General features: G+C 38.1%; 1 protein-coding gene and 1 long non-coding RNA gene across 4 annotated transcripts in view; one reads left to right on the top strand and one right to left on the bottom strand.

Moving 5' to 3' along the window:
* LOC143036424 (store-operated calcium entry regulator STIMATE-like) overlaps window positions 1–16,741 on the top strand; it is a 106,074-nt gene extending 89,333 nt beyond the window's left edge. For 2 of the 3 annotated variants that reach the window (XM_076203775.1, XM_076203774.1), the window contains exon 7: window positions 1,626–16,741. In XM_076203775.1, the coding sequence (XP_076059890.1) occupies window positions 1,626–1,757 (132 nt within the window). In that variant the 3' untranslated portion in view covers window positions 1,758–16,741. Of the gene's footprint in view, window positions 1–1,494 lie in introns of all 3 variants that reach the window. The other variant, XM_076203776.1, reaches the window with a different exon arrangement.
* The window catches only part of LOC143036425 (uncharacterized), a 40,189-nt gene continuing 33,689 nt past the window's right edge, over window positions 13,710–20,209 (bottom strand). Inside the window, exon 2 of the long non-coding RNA XR_012967352.1 lies at window positions 13,710–18,485. This is a non-coding gene — a long non-coding RNA (uncharacterized LOC143036425). The remainder of the gene's footprint in view (window positions 18,486–20,209) is intronic.

Below are 20,209 nucleotides of genomic sequence, written 5' to 3'. Positions count from 1 at the left end.
AAAAATGCTAAAACAGATTCCGTAAGTAACGAAGTCATGTCGGACGAATGGTACACCATGTTTGTTATGATAGATGCCGATGTCGAAGAAATGAAAGGATGATAAATTAATTCGTCTAACCTAAACTAAACTAACCTAACCTAACCTGTGTTTAATAAATCATTACCTGCAAATTGAATGTCATCCGGGTCGTCCTCGTTGTCGTCGTCGTGAGAGACATTGGCAGACGACAAGATGGCGTCCCGAGCCTATGCTACTGACTTCATTCATTAGCATATTTTCTTGTAGCAAGGTATTTTTTACTTTCATTTCCACCCACAAAATTGCATATTACTTTGATACATTTTAATTTACAAAATTAATAATTAATTTTCTATTGCTATATTGCGCCCATGGTCGAAACTAAAAAAATACCCCGGTATTCAATATGGAATGTCAGCATACGCGGATTTGGTCATATACGGTAATTTTAGGAACCTAACCACCGTAAATAAACAGTAAATAAAGCTTTAATGTACTGTATAAAAGAGGGAAAATACACGAAAATAAAGATACATGTATTGCTGGACATTGTACATACAGTACATGTACGTATATGTATACACTTTCGGTTAACGACGGCGCGCTGGTCCCAATTGTCGTCGTTAAACGAGGAGTACCTGTAGTATGGTCCCTACATAGAGTAAAGGATATAAGCAAGATTGAGAGAATACAAAGGGCAGCAATCAAACTAGTCCCCAGCCTGGCAGATAAACCTTATGAGGAAAAACTAAATATATTGGGTCTACCAACTTTGAAAGATTGAAGAGAAAGAGGTGACATGATTAGTGTTCAGGTCATTGAAAGAAGAGATCTGATTAAAGATGGGAGGGTTTTAAGAGATTATGGAAGTAAATTAAGAAAGAACATGTTGAAAGGATGTGAAATAATACATTTTTCCATATAGATGTATGAAAATGTGGAATAGCCTAAGTTCGACAGTACATGAATTCAGATCTAAATATGATAATTGGAAATCAAAGACATAGATTAAGTTGGAACTGTACATGAATTTGAGTCTAGGTATGTTAGAAAATTAGAGAATAGGAGACTGTACCCAACAAGCATTACTCCTTTTCCTGTATACCACAATTAGGTAAATACAGGCTTGGTCACTGTGGTGATACATCAGTCTAGCTATTTGTGTGTGTCAGCAGAGCATTGTGATGCTACCCATGGACTTCATCATCCCGGAGGGGGGCTATCATGACAATATTTAGCATTTGTCATTATTCATCTAGGCTTTGGCTTCTATGTGACGAATAATAGAGAGTTCACTGTGTTTCAAGTTTTTCTTTTCATTTTATGCACATTATTTTTTACTGTTTTCCTTAAGTTATGCTCTGTTGAGTTAAGTTAATATATTCTCCTTGGAGTTGATTTGGTTTTAAATCTGTTCTGGTATGGTTGCTGGTGTTGTTTTTCTATCTATTGATTCTATCTTTTCTTTTGTAGATACGATACAGCGGAGGGGACGTCCATCAGGCAGGGGAATGTGAGGGTCTTCTTACGGCTACTGCAACCACTCCTGCATCCACTTAAAGGGGCTGTGCAGGAAGTAACAAGTTCTGTTTCATTCTTTGTAGATTCGATACAAGCGCCGTGACGTGATGCAGGATGACGAGTCTGACATCCTCCTGTCATCGTCCTCCAATGATGATGAGTTGCTTGGAACAAACGAAAACCTTCAGGAAAGGAGAACAACTGTGGCAAGTTGAATATATATACATAGGGGAAGAATATGGTGCATCCCTGTGGTTGAATCTGATGTACAATTGTTTGTGATGTCACGATGAAGAGCTTCTGGCTTTGCTCGTCAAATTATCTGTATCTTGTATTCCATGACCCGGTTTTGGTAGCAGTGAATGAGTTACTGCTAGGTTTTGTATCAGTAAACCCTGCTTCATGTTAAAATGGGTATGTCTTTCATATTTTGAAGGTTAAAATTGATCAGAAGAAATGTGATTTGCCCCTCAACTCCCGTGAGTTTATGGAGGTATAAGCATCAGCAAGGCAATTTTGTGATTGTTTACCTCAGTCATGAATGCAATTATTCAGTTGTAAAGAGGGAAGTAACAACCTGCCATACATATTCTTTATATAGAAAACTTTTGTATTCAGTTTTAGAAGATGACCCAACAAGTGGATTTTACTATATGCCTAGACTAGACACAATGTTCATATTTTAGTTTAACCAGCCTTTGCAAGATTGGGCTTTGGACATGCAACTTGAAGGCATTAAGGACATGCCAAAGACTTTGAGCTAATTTATCAAAGACATGGATCTTCAGGAGGGTGGGAGGTATATGAAAAACTTGTAATTGTTAAAACTGGTATGAAATTGCTTCTCATGTCCTCCCAAAGTATGTGTTCTACTTTGCATCAGAATTTCCATTCAGTCTACTTTCTATACAATATATATGGTTTCAGCTTGATAAGAGATAACTATATTTCTACATTTTTTATGATAAAACAAAGTGAATGTTCACATGCAGTTGTGTGTGTTGGATTTTACCCAAAGAATGGCAGCTGATGTTATAGTCAAGGCCAAACTTTATTTTGAATACATATTTAGCAATGGTTAGCTTAGAAAAAATATATCAATGTGTCTTATTGTTTGATCTGTTTATATTTACAATTCTCTTATGTAAGTCCATTTTCAGAAATTATATATATGTATATATATGTACAGTAGTCTCATAGAGTACACAGAAAATTTAGTAGGAAGAAATTTAATTTTGTTTATTGTTGAGACATCCAGTAGAATACACTTAAAACCACTAACTATGGTTAACACAGGCAACTCTTACAAAGCATCAAGTGTGTACCAGGCAGCTCAGCTAATCAAATTCTGAAAGAGTAAATAATGTAACAGTATTACCAATCCAGTGCAGCTACAAAGGCTAGGTCTGTTAAGTTTCACTTTTTTCTTTCTTTTTCTTTTCTTTTTCTGGCTTTCTTTTATTTATTTATTTATTTTTTCTTCTCCTCTTCTTCTTTTTCTGTCAGCTGCTGTTTATATATATATATATAATATATATATATATATATTTTTTTTTTTAAGATATTTTTTCATCTCTTCCATGTTGTCTCTCAGATGTTTCTGATAATTTTGTTTTTTCATTAGAAAGGACTGCTAAATGCAAGCTGATGCAAGCTGTGTGTGTGTGTATGTTTGTGTTTGTTTACCTAGTTGTATTTTATGGGAAGAGAGCTATGCTTTTAGTGACCCGTTTTTGTATCTCTCCGCATCCAGTTTATTCTTAAAATCATGTATAGTTTTGGCACTCACTGTTTCTCCATTTAGTTTGTTCCAGACATCAGTCACTCTATGTGGGAAGCTATTCTTTTTCAGGTCTCTTCTGTAACTGTCCTTCTTTATTTTCCTTTTGTGTCCTCTTGTTTCTCTTCTGTCCCACTTTAATAAGTCGTCTCAATAGAGAATTTCCATCCCTTTCATAATTTTGTAAAGGGTCAACAAATCACATCTTTCTCTTCTCTGTTCCAGTGTTGACAGATGTAATTTCTCCAATCTTTGTTCTTATGTCAGATTTGACAGTGTAGGTGCCATTTTTGTCGCTGCTCTTTGGATTCTTTCTAATTTTCTTTGTTCTTCTTTGTGCTAGGTGCCCACAGTGTTGCAGCATATTCTAGTTTAGGTCGTATCAGTGTAACCACTATTTTTTTAGCCATTTCCTCATCCATGTAATCATAGGCCACTTTTATTGATCTTAATAAGTTAAAAGTCTCTCCAAATAATTTATTGACATGTTTATCAGGTGTCAAGTCAGTTCAAGATAAATGTGGGTAAAAGTAAGGTGATGAGATGTACAAGGGGTGAAAGTGGCAGTAGACTGGAAGTGAACATTAAGGGAGAGCGACTGGAGGAAGTGGATAGTTTTAGATACTTGGGTGCAAGTGTAGCAGGAAAAGGTGGAGTGAAGGTGGAGGTAGAATGTAGATTGAGAGAAGCGAGTAAATGCCTTGGTGGTTTGAAGAGTGTAATGAGGAATAGACATTTGGGAATGGATGCGAAGAGGAGACTGTATGAAGGAGTGATTGTGCCAACAGCACTGTATGGGGCAGAAACGTGGAACATAAGAGAAGAAGAGAGAAGGAGTTTGAATGTGTTTGAGATGAGGTGTCTGAGAAGTATGGTGGGGGTTACTAGGCTGGATAGAGTGAGAAATGAGGAGGTGAGGAGGAGAACAGGGGTGAAAAAGGATTTGGGAGATAGGGTTGATGAAAGAATATTAGGATGGTTTGGACACATGGAAAGAATGAGTGAAGAAAGACTAGTAAAAGAGGTATGGAAGGCAGATGTGGAGGGAGTGAACATGAGGGGACGTCCTAGGATGAGGTGGATGGATGGGGTGAAGGGGGCTTTGGGGAAGAGGGGAATGTCTGTTGAGGAAGGAAGGGAGAGGACGGAAGACAGAGGTGAGTGGAGAATGGTTGTATATGGATGATGTTGTGACTGCATGAGGAGGAATGGGCGGGGGGGTGGGGGGTGGGGTAGTATGTGTGAGTAATTTTTGACGCAGCCCGAAGGGATTTCTCCCCGTCCTCTCCTTATATGCAAAGGGGGACGGAGAGGGAGGGTCGCCGATTAAATGAAGCGGCCTTGCTGTGGATGTACTGTGTCTTGCGACACTGCTTCTGACCCAGGGCGGTGGGCAGGGTGCAGGGATGACCCGTCATCCAGGAGGTGCTCAGATGAGAGGAAGGGTGGGAGGGGTGTGGAGTGTATTTAGGGATGAAATGGGTGGGAGTGTTTTTATGCCTTTCCCTTTTTGGCTACCTCCCTTGGAAGGGGGAAAAAGCCTTGGTATATGTATGTAAGTCAGTTCAGATGGTTACTCCCAGGTCCCTTTCTGAATTGACTTTTTTGACTTCTTTGTTTCCTATTTTATATTGCCCCGATACTCAAATTTTGCTTTTTCCAAACATTTCCAACATCTTTAATGTTGAAGTTCATTTTACATCTCTGACTCCATTCCCATATTTTGTCTAGGTCTTATTGTAGCGATCTGCAATCTTCTTCTGTTCCTACTCTCTTGAGTAATTTGGCATTGTCAGCAAAGAAGTTCATGTAACGATTTGCTCCCTCATCCATATCATTTGTATATATGGCAAACATTAAAGGAGCCAATACAGAGCCTTGCCACTTATCACATCTTCCCAGTTTGAATTTTTGTCTCCAAGTATCACTCTCATTTTTCTCCTATTTAAGAAATCCTTCATCCATTCCAGTAGCTTATCTTGTATTCCTCCTATTATTTAAATTTTTCTTAATAACTTTCTATGTGGTACTTTGTCAAAAGCCTTCTGCAAATCCAAGAAGGCGCAATCTGCCCGGCCATCTCTTTCTTGTATTATCTCAATTAATCTTGAGTAAAAGCAAATTAGGTTTGTGGTACATGATCTTCCACTTCTGAAGCCAAATTGTTTAGGGTTTACTATTTTATTTTCTTCCAGGTGTTTGGTCCATTTGTTTTTGATGACTTTTTCACATATTTTTGCTACTGTGCTTGTAAGGGATACCGGTCTGAAGTTTGTAGGGTCTTCCCTATTTTCTCCTTTATATATTGGTACTATATTTGCATCTTTCCAATCTTGTGGTACCTTTCCCTCTTTGAGTGAGAAGTCTATTATCTTGTATAATTTGCCTGTCAGTTCGTCAATACACTCTTTCAGTACCCAATTTGTAATTCCATCTGGTCTATGCAATTTCCTGACATCTAGGTTTTTCATTTGGTCTTATTTCTTTTTGTGTTACCTTTATTTCTCTCATTATGGGTGATCATTCTTGTTGTCCATCTTCCCAAAATTGTGAACTCTCACTTGTAAAAAATGGACCTGAAATGTCTGATCGTAACTTCCGCCATTTCTGTGTCATCTATATATTCTTTATGTCCTTCACGCAATTTCACTATTTCATGTTTATCATTTAGTTTTTATTTATATATCTGTAAAAGAGTTTAGGTTGATCCTCATGTTTGTCTATAATATCTTTTTCATAATTTCTTTTTCTTTCCTGCATATATTTACATATTCATTCCTGAGTTTTATATGTGTTTGCCATTTGGATTTTTTTTTTTTTTTTTTTTTTCCCCTTTTTTTCCAGGCTTTGTCTCTTCTGTCTAGCATCACTACACCCTTTGTTATACCAACACTTTATATAAATCTCTTTTTGTTTCCTTTTTGGTATATTGTTGTCAATTCCTTCCTTTAGAGAATTTATCCCAGTTTGTGTTTTGGAATTATTTTTTTTTAGTTTTACAAAATCCGTTTTGTTGTACTTTAATCTTCCTTCTATATGTTCATCATTCCTACCTATATTGTTCTGTTCTTTTAATTCAAACTCTATTAGTATATGGTCACTCTTTCCAATTGGTGTCTTATACTCCATTTTATTCACAATGTCTGGTTCAGAAGTTAATATTAAGTCCAGTTTCGACAGTTCCTCATTGTTTCTGTCTCTAGTATTTTCCTTAATCCATTTTGTTAGGGTGTATTCAATGGAGGTGCTAAGATAAGAAGGAGGGTGGAGGGGTGTGGAGTGTATTCAGGGATGGAATGGGTGGAAATGATTTTATGCCTTTTCCTTTTTGGCTACCTCCCTTGTAAGGGGGAAAAAGCCTTGGTATATGTATGTATGTATTCGATGGTCATATCCAGTAGAATGTTGCTCCAAAGTTCTTCTCCCCCTTTTACTATCATTTCTACCCAGATTATATCCTGTGTGTGTGTGTATTTACCTAGTTGTACCTAGTTTTTTCTTAAAACCTTGAATTGATTATTCCAGATATCCAGCACTCTCATTGTTTCTGTCTCTAGTATTTTCCTTAACCCATTTTGTTAGGGTGTATTCGATGGAGGTGCTAAGATAAGAGGGAGGGTGGAGGGGTGTGGAGTGTATTCAGGGATGGAATGGGTGGAAATGATTTTATGCCTTTTCCTTTTTGGCTACCTCCCTTGTAAGGGGGAAAAAGCCTTGGTATATGTATGTATTCGATGGTCATATCCAGTAGAATGTTGCTCCAAAGTTCTTCTCCCCCTTTTACTATCATTTCTTCCCAGATGTGTGTGTATTTACCTAGTTGTACCTAGTTTTTTCTTATTAAAACCTTGAATTGATTATTCCAGATATCCAGCACTCTGTGGGAAGTTTTTTTTTTTTTCAGATCTCTTCTATAGTTATCCTTTTTGAGTTTCTTTTTGTGTCTTCTTGTTTTTCCATCGTCACTTTTTAGTAAATCCTTTCTATCAAGTATTTCCATTCCTTTCATGGATCACCTCTTTCTCTTTCTCTTTGCTCCAGTGTTGGTAGTTCCAATTTGGATAATCTTTGTTCGTATGTTAATTTGGAAAGAGCTGGTGCCAGCTTTGTCGTTGCTCTTTGTATTCCTTCAAATTTCTTTATATTCTTTTTAGTACTGGGTGTCCATAGTGTTGCTGCGTATTCCAGTTTTGGTCTTATTAATGTAACTGATATTTTTTTTAATAATTTCTTAATCCAAATAGTCAAATGCCACTTTCATTGACCTTAATAGGTTGAAAGTTTTTCCAACTATTTTGTTGATATGTTTGTCCAGTGTCATGTCTTTGCTGATTATTACTCCAAGGTCTCTTTCTGAGTTCCCTTTTTTTATTTCTTCTTTTAGTATACTCCATTTCTCTTCCATCTATGTTTCTTCCTGTAGGAATTTTTCCCAGTTTCTGTTATGAAAGAATTTTATAAGTTTCTCAAAATTCGTTTCCTATTCCTATTCTGTTTCTCATTTCTTCTTAGGTCTATTTGTTCTTTTAGTTTGAATTCTGTTTGTACATGGTCACTCTTTCCTATTGTTGTTTTGTAATCTATTGTGTCCACAATTTCAGGTTCTGACGTAAGTATTAAATTCAGTCTCAATGGTTCCTCATTGTTTCTGTATCTGGTATTTTCCTTTATCCACTGAGTCATTGTGTATTCAGTGGTCTTATTGAGCAGCATGTTGCCCCAGATGTCTTCTCCACCCTTTACTGTCATTTCTTCCCAACATATTTCTTTTGAATTAAAATCACCCATACATACATATACCAAGGCTTTTTCCCCCTTACAAGGGAGGTAGCCAAAAAGAAAAAGGCATAAAATCATTCCCACCCATTCCATCCCTGAATACACTCCACACCCCTCCACCCGCCCTCTCATCTTAGCACCTCCCAGATGACGGGTCATCCCTGCACCTTGTCCACTGCCCTGGGTCAGAAGCCAGAAGCAGTGTTGCAAGACACAGCACATCCACAGCAAGGCCGCTTCATTAAATCGGCGACCCCACCCCCCGCTCCGTCCCCCCATGCATAAAAGGAGAAGACGGGGAGAAAATCCCTTCGGGCTGCGTCAGTTCATACTTAGTATCTTCCAACAGTTTGGAATGATTGTTTTCTGTCCAGGACTGTGTTTTGGGGGGTACATACACTACTACAAATTTTCTACTTTTCATGTGGTTGCTTTCAACTTTTATCATAATTGATTCTACATTGTTTTTTCCTTCTGTTATCTTTGTCACATTTAAGTCTTTCCTAGTCAAAAATAATACTCCCCCTCCCTGTTTTTCCTTTCTATTCTTCAGCCAGGAAGCTCGCTGGCTGAGCAGGTTAGGGCGTCGTTACTTGTGACGAAGGTCAAGGTGAAGGCGGTTTGAATCCTGCTACCGGCAAAGTTGAACCAAGGGCATGGTTCATTAAATTCCATGCCACAAAGCCCTCTGTGAGGGGCACCATCCTAGCCTCCCAAAAGGGGGGGAATGTGTGACGTTAAACCATATCATCATCATCATTCTTCATCCAACAGTTGTATAGACCTTGTCCCACAGTATTTGGTGGTAGACTACTTTTTAATTTAGTTTCTACTGTTCCCATTATGTCTGGTTTTTCTAATGCCTGGCAGTCATTTAGTTCATTCAGTCCTGAAATCATTCCATCTATGTTGGTATAGGCTAATTTTTTTTTTTTTTTTTTTTTTTTTTTTTTTTCCTACTCATGTTTTTCTGTCTGTTTTGTTTCATTTTTTCTGATATACCATTTTCTCAGTCTCGGGTCCACCACTTTCCAAAAAAAAAATCTTTCTTTTCAGTCTCGGCTTTTTTCATTTGCTTCATTTCAAGTTCTTTTTCTTTTTCTTCATCGCTCATTTCTTTTTTATCCATACATTTTTGTGTTGTTCACTGCTTGCTAGTTTTGTTCTAGACAGTACTTCCTCTGCAATCATTTGTGACCTAAGTTTTACTTTTAGTGCCCTATATTGTTTTTCTTTTGAGTATCTACCTATTCTATATGTTTCTTCAACTTTCTTTATCTAAACTTTGTCCCTCCTGAATCTCTTTCAGAATTTCTTTAGCGATCCCTTTTTCCTCTTTTTCTCTCTGATATCAAGGAACATCATACTTTTCTTTAATACCATAGATTACAATGCATCTTTTTTTTGTCCACTGTATCCCTAACCAAATTACCTTTCTCTTTCATCACTTGGATTACCATTTCTTTAGCACTCTCCTGGACCTGCTGTGTGTGTGTGTGTGAATATATATATATATATACACCCAAAGGCTTTTCTTTGTCACAATGTTCCAGTAAATTCAAATTTACACTGAATGTAATCCCATTAAATTGAAGCTCAGTGTATACACATTTATGAAGTATATTCATATTTAAGAAAATTTATTTTGTAACTGGTGAAGGAAGAGTGATTAAGTTTATGATACTATGAGGGAGAATTACATGATTTATTTTAGTAGTTTTGTGGTCCCTGATGATAACAAGAAGTGTAGAAGTGAATCTAAATAGATAAAGTTTTTAAATGATGAATTATCTATATATACATACATATATCTAAGGCTTTTTCCCCCTTATAAGGGAGGTAGCCAAAAAACAATGGCATGAAATCCACTCCCACCCATTCCATCCCCACATACTCCACTCCCATCTACCCCCCTCCCTCCCTCTTATCTTGGCTCCTCCTTGATGGGTCATCCCTGCATCTCACCCACTACCCTAGGTCAGAAGCAGTGTTGCAAAATACAGCAAATTCATAGCAAGGCCGCTTCATTAAATGGGTGGCACCCCCACTCTGTCCTCTCATGCAGAAAGGGAGAAGATGGGGAGAAATCCCTTCGAGCTGTGTCAATTTATTTTTCACACATACTCTCTCACCCCTCATCCCCCACCCACTCCCCTTCGTGCATCACAGCATCATCCATACACAACCATTTTCCATTCACCCCTATCTTCTGTCTTCTCCCATCCTTCCTCAACATACATTCCCCTCTTTCCCAATGCCCCTTTTACCCCATCCATCCAGCTCATCCTTGGTCACCCCTTCATGTTCACTTCTTCCACCTCTACCCTCCACACCTCTTTTACTAATCTTTCTTCATTCATTCTTTCCATATGTCCAAACCATCCCAATACTCTTTTATCAGCCCTATCTGTCATCTCCTTTTCCACCCCCTACTCTCCTCCTCACATTGTTTCTCACTATCCAACCTAGTAACCCCTACCATACTTCTGAGACATTTCATCTCAAACACATTCAGACTATTCCTCTGCTTCTTGTAGGTTCCAAGTCTCTTCCCCATACTAATCCATTGGCACAATCACCCCTTCATACAGTATCCTCTTTGCATCTATTCCCAAATGCTTATTTCTCATGACACTTTAATCCCCCAAGGCATTTACTTGCCTCCCTCAATCTTCAACTTACTTCCACCTTCATTCCTCCCTTTCCAGCCACATGCAACCCCAAATACCTAAAGCTATCCACTTCTTCCAGCCTCTTTCCTTTAAGACTTACTTCCAGCTCACTGCTGTAAGGAAGTCTTAGTTCAAATCGAAGTATCTATATTATAATAAGATTTATTGTTTCCTCAAATTCCTCTGACTGGAAACCTGCACCCTTGCAGTGGCTGGATACTGTCTTCAGGTCCTTCCACAGATCTCTGGGAAGAACCATGGGATTGTTTTCTGCACTGTGTTAGTTTGGGACTATTTCTCTGTCACTGACATGTAATAGTAGGAGAACTGGACGAGTTGCCAGTTGTCAGCTCTATGTGAAAAGGTGGAGAGAATAAAGTTGAAATTGATAGAGATCTTGGGCCCAGTCCAGAGATAATGTCACCCTCAGTGTGCATCTCCATATGGAAGTGATGTTGATTGGTTTGAAGGTGGGTGGCAGAGATTAACCTTTATAATATCCACCATGGAGGACCACCACCAGCAGATACCTATCATAAGTTTCAAATATATACAGTTTATATTTATTAAGTATATGTATGATATGAATAGGAAAGGTAATATTTAGGTTTGGATGGTGGTAAATGAGTTTTATACAAGAGTGAATGTTTTGTGGAAGCTGGGTACCTTCAAACCTCTACCATGACTTATTCCAATCTAATCAGCAATTTATTTAACTAATTAAAGGAGGTCATTGATATGTGAGTTGGGTCACATACCTGGAATACACATACTCTGTGACTGCTGTACATATATGTATATATAAATGGTATGGAAAATCTACCAAAAGCTAAAAGAAGAAAGATATATGTAGTTATATGCATATAGCAATGTAGTTGTATAATTGAGTCAGGAAAGAGAGTGATAATGAGATACCATTTAGTGGGTTGAATACCAATCCTTATGTAGTTAGTTGAGCAGCCAGATATGAAGCCCATCTACTTATGACATGTTCAGCATCACCTGAAACCCAGGACTGTAAGTGCAACCATGTATTGAACACTGTAGTGCCACGATGAGTGTGGCTCTGTCGTGCTGATGAGCATGGATGCAATCTTGTAGTGCTGCATAGCATGATTGCAGCTTTGCACTGCTGTGACAAATGAATATGATAAAGTGTTGTCTGATATTTGCCATAGTTAACCAGTGGATGACTGTGGGAGGAGAGATTTATAAAGAGTATTTGCATGTGGCTCAGTAGTATTACATCAAGTGCAAGCGTTCTTTGTGCATCTAAGCACGACATTGCTACATTTCATGGTATTTTATGCAACAACACAGTATTGTATGGTATGGATGCAGTGTTTAATGGTGTAGGTGACATTTGTACAGTGGCATGTCCTGTGTAAGTAACCTTGCACTCATGAGGTAGTGCCATGATCACCAGATGTTGCATTAACCACTTCCGTATGAGTCAAATTCTTACGTGCAGCATCTGCTGCCATATGTATGATGCATCACACTACTCGCATTATAGAATATAGTCACTGCTGTATTACTCATTCTCTTTTACTCTGAGTAATAATAAACACAGAAAACGTGATCAATCCAGTTCACAGAATTCAGGGGTAACCCATGTACAACTACAAAAAATATATAATTAAGACGCCAATGCCGGCATCCTTGTGTACCCACTCGCGCCTCATGATGCCTATGTAGGCATCATCGTACCAAGGTGGTTAAGTTCATATTTATTATTTGGCTCACAGTATTAATCAGATGCCAAACAGCTCTTCCATTGTGCTGTGCAATTTGAGTGCTGACTGTGTGCATGAACTGAGCAAGTAAGGTGCATTACTTATGAACTGATCACTTATGAGCAAACACTAGAGTTGTACAAACACAGAGTATTTGTGTTGGGATGTAGCATTTGTTTGTGAGAATGCTGAAGTCAAAGAAACATTTTCTTGTGAATGAAGACATGCTGAAGACAAAGAAACATATTCTTGTGAATTACTTGTATCAACATAGTGCAGTGTGTTTTACAAATAGATTACATTCAGTGTAAACACTACACTTTGTTAAACAAGAAGTATTGTTTGCTGTGCCTATGTTGCAAGTCCCTCCTTGCCATGCCACTATTACCAGACATCATATAAAGTTACGTAGTTATGCACAGTTCTTGGTGTGGAGGAGTCCACTCATACCAGTGCCTAGTAGCAGGCTGGCTGTCCCACATAAACTGTGCTCTAGCTTGGGCCGTCTTATTTAGGCTGTCCATAGTCATTCCATACAGTTTGAAATTTAGCCAAGTCAGAGTTTGACATTTGATCAAGTAAAAACAAGGAACTATGCAAAAGGTCACTGTTGTCATTCAGATGACTGTATAGCAAGGCTCCTATGAAGTTTACTTGAGTCAAGATTCATAACTCAAGGATAAATAAGAATGAAGTGAATATTTTTGTCTAAAACTATGGTAATGGTGAATACTAGAACATTTATTGTCATGTAGGAAATATGATGATCATATTTAATGAATTGGATTACATCACTGTATTGCTTGCTCAACTCAGCACGTGTCCTCCACATTAGGGACACTGCATTAGTCTTCTTGCAGTCAAAGTAAGTAATCCAGGACCACAGATAAAATTTGTTTCTCCCTTTATCTCTCTCATTCTCTTTTCATTCATTATCTTTAAAAGAGAATTATAGGGAAAGTAGATATCTTTCCCATTTAAATGACTGCCATCAGTGATGGTAAGATCAGCCCAAGAGTGAATAGATTAGTTCTGATGTCATTCCAGTCAATCAGTTAATCCATTACCCTGGTTACTTCTTGCAGGGGACCTATGGCCTCCAGGAAACTGGCCACAGCCATCAGCTCAACCCATAAGTCACTCCAATAATACAAGAAACATGATTTTTTTTTTTTTTCTTCTTCTTCTCTCTCCTCCTCCTCCTCCTCCACTTTCCCAAGATAACAGGGTGGAGGGGAGTGGAGTGTGATAGGGATGGAATGTGTGGGAATGGTTTTTATGCCTTTGTTTTTTGGCTACCTCCATTGTAAGGGGAAAAAAGCCTTTGGCATGTGTATATAGGAATTTAAGATATGTTTTCCACAAGATTCTAAAGGAATATTATTTTTACAATGTGAATATTGACTTTGACTTATTAGTAGTCCTTATTTGCTGGACCAATATCATACAAGGTTTGTTTTGTAAGTAGTCATTATTGGGGTGTTATCTTCATTTTACATTAGACTACTCCCAGCATTTCTCAATTTCATAGCATTTGTATTGCCCAGCGATGTCATGAACCTTTCTGCAGAAACCTCATTCTTTTCCAGAAGAGTCCTGTAACTGTTGCTCACCCACTAATATGAATTCTTAAGACCTACCATTCAGTAGAGCTTAAAGATAGCTCTAGTTTTGAACTGTACTATGTCCATCACTTGTTTGGTACTTTACCCAGTAGAAGCTAAAGAGCTATGTATGCATGTTTCGATGCCAATACCACCTGCAGTGCTGTATGCATGGTGACAGTATGATTAGCATACTATGAAACAAAATATTACTGCAATAAAGTAATGAAAAGTGCCAATCAAGATAACCCACTCTATCAGTATTGTCTATGATGCTTTCGTCAAACATTCCTGCCATTTTAGATTTGGATAGTACTTTTAATACTGTACACCTTAGAATAATTGTGATAAGATAGACTCTGATAGACTATAGTTGGGGAAGAAAGGCATTATTTTCCCCGTATCAACATCTGTTACATGTCTCAAGGTGGTCGTAATGCATAATTGTATGTGCACTTTAAACACTACATAAGTACTTCAGACAACACAGTTGTGCAACTAAAACATGTACATGAGATGACTGAAGACATGGGATCAACAGGAGGTACCTGCAGGTGGTGGTCCTATGAGACAGATGTCAGAGAGATTCATCTCCCTGCCACCCATCTTCAAAATCCATAGACACCATCGACTCAGTTTGGAGGCACAGCCTTGATGGGCTGGCACTCAGTCTCCAGACTGGGCCCAAGAACTCTTTCTCCATCACCTTTGTATTTTGCCTACCAAGATTTTACCATAAGGAGAGCTGACAGCCAGCACCTGCTCCCTTCCTATTACTTTGAGCTGGTGACATGGAAATAGTCGCACACTTAGACAACACAGACAACAGTCTAACCGTTCTTCTTAAAGAAATCTATGCGAGTGTCCAAAGACCATTGCCAGCCACCATGGGGTTGTGGATTTCCAGTCGGTGAAACTCAAGACAACTGTTATTGATATAAGACATCACATATGTGTACTGAAGAAATCACACATCATTGCTTCCAAGTTGATATTTATTCCTGACTGGTTTATATATATATATATATATATATTTTTTTTTTTTGTACTTTTGATTAATCTCATTGAATATAAGTGACGAGATGTGAATCTCCTGTAATGTCCATCAGTCTTATTGTGGTCCAGTAGTTACCAGCAAGTTTATGAAATTACACAACTTATATCTTGTGATGCTGTTTTCCTTCTCAAGTTTCAGGTGTTACACTTTGACTGTGTTAAATATATTATTCTCTATGATTGAATCATCATTTGAATTAATTTAAATGTGCTTTCAATTGGATTTTGATTTAGATGTGACTAGTTCCATTCCATGTATTCCATATTAAACTTTAATTTGATCTAGCCCTCTACTTTCATCTCCATTCATTTTTCTATCACTTACTCTTCTGCCTTGGCCTTTTTATCTTATAATGTAATACTTTGTTCTATCACAAAAATTTTCATGTTTTCTGAGTGCATTCTACCTCATTCAATTCTTACATAATTTTATTTTTGTTATTAATATTATTTTCCTTTCTTTTGTTACATTTCTTTTGATTCTACAATTGTGGTGGAAGATGAGGTGACCTTTCATCCCCTGGTTGCTGAGGTAGGAGGGGTGGTTCACTCAATTTTATTTTATTTATTGGATTTCATTTTATTTATGTATGAATTTATTTATTTTTATTGTGGTGTTCAGGTGTCTTTTGACTGGGCTCCCTTTGTACATAGGAATGGGCCATTGGTGTATGGATATATATGTAAATATTTCTTTTTTCACATATTGGTGAATATTTGGCAGCAAATAGAGTATATATATTCATATTTGCCATCCTTATTTTCACAAACTTATGCTGTCAGTCATCTTGTAATCTAAATAATTTTGATTATTGCCAGAAAAAAAAATTGTGGGCATTGTAACCATAGGGTCCCTGCAGTTGGTCCACACTTTTCTCTCTCTCAAACACAAACACATACAATTTCTCAAACCACACCTCAAATTTGTAGTAGATTCACATGCAGACTTGATACAATCTCTATTTATCTACATCCATAACACCTCACAGTTTGACCCATCTCTAGCCCCCTACCCCCAGCCCAAAAATGAAATAAATAGAAATATAAGAACAAAGGAGTATTATGTGTGTGGATGGCTTTAAACTTCAACAACTCCCCTCCTGTTCTCACTCTTTCCATCTATTGACACCTAATTCAATTTTCAAGATTTTATTTTCATTTCTTTTTCAGTCTTTTCTTTCTTTTTTTCTTCATCTCCCATCTTACCACTTGTTCACTACCTCTGACATATCTGCAAAGAAGTAGGTTGTCTTGAAATGAAATACATCTGCATGATAAGGAAATTGTGGTTAGATATTAGTGCCTCCTGGGTGTTGAAAAGATAAAACCTATCAACATTGTTACTGCTTCATGTACTTTGGAGTTTTACCCACTATGGGGTTTATCATGATTATTATAGGTTATTTTTACTCATTTTTTGCTCATATTTTTGCTGCTGTGTTCCTAAACTTACTCCATAAATACTGAGATGTATTCTGCACTAAGCATACATCAGCTTCTGTGTATCTATCAGATCCATGTATTGCCGTGAGAATTACGGCCATGCACATGTTAATAAAACTGCAGAGTTCATATTGATAATGATGTTTGCCCAACCTCCTGTGGATGAAAAATATCTAGGGTTGCTTAATGAGGGAATTCATAGCACAATTGTTTATTTCATCACATGGTGACAGTATTGAATATTTTGCAAAAAAAATTAAGCATGATTGTACAATGTTACCTTGCTTGTAGAATAATCTTAGATGACCCAGAGTACCAGATGGGTCTTCTACAAGAGACACCAGGGTCAGCAAATTGATTGTTATAAGACTCAAGGTAATAATTCTTATTTGATTGGAAATAGGGAGTTTTTCAGAGAAGTTTCAGAATGCTGGAGAAAAGTGTAGTTATGTGCTGTCATGGCACATACTCCCAGTGTAGAATGTGAAACTCAGTCTGTTACTTGCTTTGTTTCTCTTTGGTAAAACGGAGTTGATGCCATGAAGCTGTGCCTGTCCATAGAGATGTAACTTCGATGAGAGATGCACAAATGCTGATCACCAACCCTAACTTCCACCTGGAGATACAGTACTTGGTCTGTGGAATAGGTCCAAGTCATTCATTCTTTCACTATCCAACTTCTTTCCAACCTATTCATACATTTAATTTTTTCTTTCTCATCTTACTCTTCCTTTTTCTCCTCACAAACACAATACATCAGTGCCCATCTCCCCACATTTCCATCTAGCCAATGATGAAAAAAAAAATAAGCCCCCAGCATGTGCTCAATAAATGCAAAACATAAATTACACACATCTAACCAATGCCATATGGATGGGCATTGAGTATTTTTAGAATTCTTGATGGGATGTAAAGGTTTTACTAGCATGGGAGACTGTAATGGTGGGGGTGCTTTTGATGTGCTACAATAATAAATACTTTAGTGATCTTAGGGTAAAGTGAATGACCAAGGGTGTTGCAGGAGGGTCACTTCCTGCATGCAAGCTTTTTAGTAGTTCTCAGAAATAACCTGTGCTGAAGTGTAGGCCTAAGGATCATGTTTTAGTATTCAGAGAGCTGTGGGCATAACCAACTTGACATCCTTTGTCAAATTTGCTTTGTACGAGGATTTAATATAAATCCTAGAGTGATTGTCTTCGTCCAAATCTGTGTGGGGTAGTAGCTTTGGAAAGTTGTATTGGGTGGCTAATAATACTCATACATACATATACCAAAGTCTTTTTCCCCCTACATGGGGGGTAGCCACAAAGAAATAGGCATAGAAACCACTCCCACCCATTCCATTTCCTATATATTCCACTCCCCTCCACCCTCCTCCCTCCCTCTTATCTTGGCACCTCCTGGATGATGGGTCATCCCTGCATCCTGTCCATTGCCATGGGTCAGAAGCAGTGTCGGAAGACACAGCACATCCACAGCAAGGCCGCTTCATAAATTCGGCGACCCCCCCCTCTCCGTCCCCTCATGCAGAAAAGGAGAAGACGGGGAGAAATCCCTTTGGGCTGTGTCAATTTTCTTCTCACACATACCTCCCCACTCCCCCTCATGCATCATCTATACACAACCCCTCTCTATTCACCCCTATCTTCTGTCCTCTCCTGTCCTTCCTCCACAGACATTCCTCTCTTTTGTAATGCCCCTTTCACCCCATCCATCCATCTCATCCTAGGATGCCCCCCTCATATTCACTCCTTCCACCTCTGCCTTCCATACTTCTTTTACTAATCTTTCTTCACTCATTCTTTCCATGTGTCCAAACCATCCTAATACCCTTTCATCAACCCTATCTCCCAGTTCCCTTTCCACCCCTGTTCTCCTCCTCACCTTATTTCTTACTCTATCTAGCCTAGTAATCCCTATCATACTTCTCAGACATTTCATCTCAAACACATTCAAACTCCTTCTCTCTTCCTCTCTCATGTTCCATGTTTCTGCCCCATACAATGCTGTTGGTACAATCACTCCTTCATATAACCTCCTCTTAGCATCCATTCCCAGATGTCTATTTCTCATTACACTTTTCAATCCACCAAGGCATTTACTTGCTTCTCTCAATCTACATTCTACCTCCACCCCAACTCCTCCCTTTCTTGCCACATTTGCACCCAAATATCTAAAACTATCCACTTCCTCCAGTCTTTCACCCTTAATGCTCACCTCCAGCCTGCTGTCACTCTCTCCCCTGTACATCTCATCACCTTACTTTTACCCACATTTATCTTCAGCTTCCTTCTTTCACACACCTTCTCAAACTCTGTCACTAATTTCCTCTATCCCTCCTCTGATTCTGCTACAAGTGCAGTGTCATCAGCAAACAACAACTGGCTCACCTCCCACTTTTCTCCATTTTCTTTAATCATCTCCAACCCTTGACCCACTACCCTTGCATTCACCTCTCGCACCACCCCATCCATGTAAAGATTGAACAGCCAGGGTGACATAACACATCCCTGACAAAGTCCCACCTTTACCTCAAACCATTCACTCTCTCCATTTCTAATCCTAACACAAGCTCTACTACACTCGTAAAAACTCTTGACTGCTCTTAACAGCTTTCCTCCTATCCCATAATACTCAGCATATGAATAAATAATTTTATAGCACTACAGAGACAAAGCGTGCACTTACCTCGTACTTCGAAGGCAAAATCAAGACTGAGAGCTTGAGGATGCCAACTTATGCAGGACTCTCAAGTGAGCAAGAACACTTGGTTCATACAACATATGAATACAAAATACAAACAAAATATACAATGATAATAATGCACAACAATTCTTCGACATGCATATACAAGATACAATAATAAATATACAATGGTACAAGTATATGTGTGTATAATATACAGCAAATGTACAATGTTACAAGTACACCATTACATTACTTGGCCACCACCACTCTGTGACCCCACCAAGCAAACGAGAAAAATAAATGACCGAGGCAAGACAAAATTGACAATATACATAGCATGTTCCACACACAACAGTGTAATTACAAAAGTGTGGGAAAGAATTTTGTACATTAGCACACAACACATAAAAATAACAACACATGAGATAACATACTCCACACCACATTATACAGTAGACATACAAAAGCATGGAAAAAATATGCATGAACATACATAATTACCTGACATATGGAATATACATATACAAAACAATATAAGAATATATAAGTACTAACACCAGATTTAGACAAAATACCAAAGACAACAATTTATACACTATACAAATCAGTACATGTAATAGATAAACAAGATACAAAGTACAGATCAAGACAAGCATGAATAACAAAAAACAATACACATATACAGTTATGAAGACATAGGGGCCCTTGAATGGAGATTATTAGGAGGGGTAGATACAGAAGGCATAGTTTGTACCAGAAGCATCTGTACGGATGGTAAAGGGAAGACAATAATCTGGGAATATCACACAGGTGCTTCAGTAAGTGCAAGTTTCAAGGAATCAAAACTTTTCTGATGAACATCACACCACTGGAAGGAAGAGTCCTTCTTGAGAAGCAGTTGAAGTAAAA

The sequence above is a fragment of the Oratosquilla oratoria genome, chromosome 20 (assembly GCF_046742065.1).
Source record: "Oratosquilla oratoria isolate Oo_2021 chromosome 20, ASM4674206v1, whole genome shotgun sequence".
NCBI classification, from domain to species: domain Eukaryota; kingdom Metazoa; phylum Arthropoda; class Malacostraca; order Stomatopoda; family Squillidae; genus Oratosquilla; species Oratosquilla oratoria.
The sequence above is the reverse complement of the archived record's forward strand: the minus strand, read 5'-3'. Positions and strand labels throughout refer to the sequence as shown.